Source organism: Pocillopora verrucosa, chromosome 13 (assembly GCF_036669915.1).
Source record: "Pocillopora verrucosa isolate sample1 chromosome 13, ASM3666991v2, whole genome shotgun sequence".
Classification (NCBI taxonomy): domain Eukaryota; kingdom Metazoa; phylum Cnidaria; class Anthozoa; order Scleractinia; family Pocilloporidae; genus Pocillopora; species Pocillopora verrucosa.
In genome coordinates, this window is record NC_089324.1 from 4,996,752 (window position 1) to 5,001,811 (window position 5,060).

Consider the following 5,060-nt stretch of genomic DNA (forward strand, 5'->3'; position numbering starts at 1 on the left):
TGAAACGCGACACGATTTTCGATTCTCTCGAATTAACTCCCGCGCTCGAATCCACAGTAAAAGCATTACGTAAGTTTCGAGTTATTTTTAAATCGTGACAATTGTTTTATAAATTCAACCAATCAGGGCGGTTCATTTTTATTTGCTTCACGCCCACTGGCTTAACCCTTTTCAGGTGGAAACATTTTTATCAGATCAGCTAATGAAAGAAAATCTTCGGACTTCTTTTAGCGCAATATTCAAATGTTCACAGCATTTCATAAGAAATTTAATACCGATTCAAGTAGACTGTCGAAATATTTTGTCACCCATTAGATTTTACCAAAAAAATTTTAACCCAAACGTTTAAATGCATTTCCTCGCTTCACCGAAGACAGAAAACAAATTACTCATTTCAATGTGATAGTTGCGATCTGCGTTCGATGAATGTGTTCTGGATCAGTGGTTGCCTGTTTCTCGTTCAGTGGAGCCCAAAAAAATAATATTGTTTTGAATACGCAAATAAATGGTTGTCGAACAAATATCATGATAGCTGGATAAATCTTTTGAATAGAGGATAACAAAAAATAAATTTCATATCGAACGAGCAATTTCATGGCTGTGAAGCTCGACATAATGACAGTTGGGTAATCTTTTGAATAGAAGACACACAAACTATATCGCATTTAATTACTTTACCAAGCTCTCCTTTCCCAAGCGGGATAGATAGTGAAATATGACAGGTCCTAAAGGCAAAGGAACAAATATTTAAACAAGAATTGACGGACATATTTTTTGATTACTTCCATTGGCCAGACGACTGAGAATAAACTCATTTGCGTCTGTGGTTTGAATCTCCGCGACTAACTCAGATCTTTTTGTAGTCCGATGCTCGTAACAAATAGATGACTCCTCTTCATTAAGTACATTGAGTCCAAATTTTCTTTCTCCCGAACAGGGTCTTGATTGAAAGTTTCTATCAGTCTCAAACCGCCAAGTCGATCAACCACTTCCCCCACCCACCCCTTCACAGGGCGCCTGTTGCGCAGATGAAACTGTAACTGACATTTTGATTGATGGATGAAATTAAAATGATTTTTTTCCTTGTCAACCAGTAGCCCTCATATAAAAATGTGTCTTGTCAACCGAGTCAACAATAGTAATGAGAATAAACGTCCCTGGCATTCAGAATTTCTGTGAACTTTAATTTCCATACTAATCTTAAGGCCTACGCTTAAAAAAAACCTTCAAAATTCAATTCATGAAAGGGTTGAAAAAGTCGCACCAGTTTTGTTGCTTTTAAAATTCGTAAAATCGAGGTATTTATATAATATTTTTATGATCGGAACCACTCAAATCTCACCGGAAGTTGTCAAAGAGTACAATCTTTCCACTTCATTTATTTATCGTATTCAAAGTGAAGATTCCATGGAGACAAAAGCTTCCTTCAAAGTATTCTACAATGTTCTGTAGAATATTTACCTTTCTGCGCTTTCCGATTATGCATAATTACTTTCCGCCTTCAGAGAGTCTGAAATCAAAGAAAAGACAGAAGCGGTATTTCATTTCATCGCTCGATATCAGCCCTGGTTATAGAACACCTCAGTATTTATTTAAATTGAGTGACCGTAGATCGTCGAAAAGAGGCTAAAGAACCGGAGCACATCTCGAAAAGGTAGAGCGGGGATATTATTAACCACCTGGTCGCTGACTTCACCACTGTGTTTACGGTGCAATTTGCACGTGGCGCAACGTTCTCTCTTGGAAGCATATCCTTGATTCAGATCTTTTTCGCTTCTATTCAGCATGTTTATGACATGTGACTCAGATGCAGCCGTATTTATATTGAACGTGTCATTAACAAGCACGTTTTGTCTTCGTCGCGAGTGTAAAAGCCTGAAGCCCGCCGTTGTGCTGCTTTTAGCCGTAAGTGATTGGTGCGCTGTTGTTATGAGATCTTTTTATCGACTTTCTCGCGATAAAGACTTGTGGTTTGTTACCTCCTGCATCTGTGAACAACCTCAAGTTCTGCTTCAAACAGGTAACTACGTCTGATATTTACCTAATCTTTACTTTCAAGTAACTGTCTGGAAGTTTCGTTTTCGTCTTAGAGATTCAAAAACGGTACACGTACAGTTATGGTTTAAAGGACAAAAGCCCTTCTTTGTTATGTCTTAACAAAACAAAGGAAAAATAAACATTCAAGATATTTAAATAACGCGGAAAAAATCTTTCCGGTTTTCAGTCGAAGTTTCGACGTACAGAAGATAAATTTTCTCATTAGCCATCGGACAAAAACCCCCTCTGACTTGAATTCCACGTCAATGGTTGTACCCCAACAAAAAAGAAAAGGACTTACAGAGAATAGAAAAGAAATTACCAAAATTTACTCATTTGTTGGCTTTCAATACCTTGTGATGTAGTCAAGGTGACAAAGAAGGCTGTCTCTATTATGCATGGACAACTGTATTGATAATTTCTCGACGACTTAAAAAACAAGATTTTGAGCAGCAAATAAGAAAAAAACAGAAGTTGTCTGCCTTTTCGAGCAAGAGCGCGAGGAAGGGAGGGGAGGGAGGGGGGGTTCTATATTAAGACATCCTTTCATATCAGGATTTTTAACCGTTTTTGATTACGATTCAGATCATGGATATTTTCTATTCCCCAGGTATTTTCGTGCTGAACGTAGTCGTCCTTATATTAAACGATGACCTCACAGAAACGGGGCACTTCATTAAACGCAGTTCTTACGTTCATCTCCTTCTCTTCAATTCGGCTTCAATCATTCTGGCAAATGCAATAACACGCGTGATAACACAAGCTATTGGTGATGTTGAGGGAGCCCTGGAGTCGAGTTATGTGTTTGGTACGTTTCTCCTTGGCGTTTATAGAACAGTATTTCTCTTCTTGGACTCGCTTTATTTTACGTACGTGATCATCGGAGACAAGAGTAACATATGCATGCACAAATTAAGACTCGAGGAAAAGACAGTAATCACCATTATCTAGGATCACAGAAGCCTGTTCCAGGAGTTCAGTTAGTAAAACGAAGCGCGGTAGTGGAAAAAAGAGGAAGTTTGGAACTGGTCGCGTAATGAACGACTCGACCCAAGCCCCTCCCTCCCGTTTTGGCTCGGCCGCTACTATCGCGCCGTTTACACTCCGGTTTATTCGCGGAAGGCCGGGAACAGGCCACGCTCAAGGAAATTTGAAATACTTGAACTCAATTTGCTGTGATCTATGAAATCTAATGGCGACCTACCCGAGGAAATAATTATGGGAAAGAGAGGTTAATTTGGCAGCCAAAAGATACGTACAGGTCTAGATCTGTGGTCACTAGAGGATGCAATGAGATTATGTTGGCTCGAATGGCTGTTGTGCCGAACTCCCTCGGCGCAGATATTAACTAGCACGTTGAGTGTTACTGTCTCTTTCTTTATTTTTTCAATCTTCCTTCCATCCTTGTTATAAAAATTATCATTATCGTTATTAGTACTATGATTTCAATTATAATTGTCATTAGTTTTATTGTAGTTTCTTCAATTTCCGTTTTTAATTTCTTAGCATAACAAGGTGTAATGTTGGGTAACAACAATAATTAGGAAAAGGCTTGGCACGCTTTCTAAATTTTCTCTTCTCTCTCTCTCTCATTTATCTCCTTCCTCCCCCTCTCCCGTCAATGTTTCCCAGTGTTGGTGTTAAACAAATGATCACCACCAGGTAACATTGTTGGGGGGAAGGGCTGACTTTCAAATAACTTTTTAGATAGGAATTACAGGATTTTTTATTATATTGAATGGTGGATTGTCGAGCACTTAAAAAGGAGAGCGTGCCTATTACTTTTGCCATACATTGTAGTCTACCATTAAATTTCTGAATGATAATCCCGCATTTGATATAAAGTCAAAGAGACTGACTAAGAACTTGTCAAATGATATCTGGACGACTTCGAAAACATTTTCTCAAAAATGTTTACCATGTAATGAAAAACATGGAATGGGGGAATGTCAAGCATATATTTTGAGGGAAAGTGAGACTACTTTTTCGTGGAAATAACCGTATCTGAAGCTTCCTCTGACTCGGTTGGATTTAAAAATAATTGGAAAGATGATGACTTTTGAACTCAGTCATAAAACGTAGCAAGATGTTCTTCGTCTTACAACGACCATGAGAATCGAGTCTCCACCTTTATGGCGGATAGCGCGCACCGAAGCTCTAAGGTGAGTTTGGCCCTGAGAAGGTTCATATGCGTTCATACGCGTCTTTCTTGCAGCCAGGAGACAGCAAAGTTGAAGGCGTCAAATGAGTGGAGAGAAAAAGAAATGTAGTAAGTTTCGAGAATCTTTTCTTTCCACATACTCGTGACGAGACGAATAATCACATATTTCTTCGTTAGCTGTCACTTGAAAACGATGGAGGAAACAAAGGGAATTCAAAGTGGGTTAGCTTTGTTAATGTGATCAATAAACAAAATGGTATATCAAACATTGTTCAGTTGCAGTTTTCATACGTTGCTTTCTGCCTTTTTCTTGCATGCTTCCACCCACCCTCTCCTACGCCCCACAGCTTAACCTATGTCTGGCTGTACGCCACACTGCGACAGATATGCAATTTGCAAAGTCGAAAACATAACAGTCTGTAACTCTAACCAAGAAACGAGGTTAAAAAAAATAAACAACGGTCAAAGTTTGCGAGTCTGTTCTGTGTTTATTACGTAACAAAGAAAGGAAACAGAAACTAATATGTATCCAACATGATACCGAGAACTCATCAGTTTTGTTAACAAACAGCCCTGAAACTCAACCGAAAGCTCGTAGTTAAGGCAGCCTCTTTGACCGCAAGTTACCTCACAGTATTAGCAAAAAAGTTTCCCAGAAGTATTTTCTCAATTTTTTCCGCAATTTGCAATCCGTGTACATCGTCTCCAGTTTAACCTTTCGTTCTCCTTCGTACCACTGATCAAACTTTTCAGTGCTCCCCTACGACAGAATGAATAGAAAATCTGAAAAAAGAAAGGAGACGCGTTACACGAGAATAGGACAGGCGTGACATCGCTTCAACCTGCTAGTTGCAGAAGCTGG

At 39.0% G+C, this 5,060-nt stretch overlaps 1 protein-coding gene across 1 annotated transcript; it reads left to right on the forward strand.

Annotated features, from left to right (window-relative positions):
* The first annotated feature begins 1,413 nt into the window (after nucleotides 1-1,413).
* On the forward strand, nucleotides 1,414-4,574 carry LOC131790172 (uncharacterized). The gene is made up of 2 exons (XM_059107357.2): nucleotides 1,414-2,020; nucleotides 2,648-4,574. Exons 1-2 carry the CDS (start codon nucleotides 1,786-1,788, stop codon nucleotides 2,986-2,988), a joined length of 576 nt encoding a protein of 191 aa, XP_058963340.1. The 5' UTR covers nucleotides 1,414-1,785; the 3' UTR covers nucleotides 2,989-4,574.
* The last annotated feature ends 486 nt before the right edge of the window (nucleotides 4,575-5,060 follow it).

Bases quoted from the DNA above. Each gene is read 5' to 3' on its own strand.
- LOC131790172 (XM_059107357.2), top strand. From the start codon at position 1,786: ATGTTTATGACATGTGACTCAGATGCAGCCGTATTTATATTGAACGTG. The intron at 2,021-2,647 runs GTAACTACGTCT...TCTATTCCCCAG, and splicing joins TCAAGTTCTGCTTCAAACAG to GTATTTTCGTGCTGAACGTA.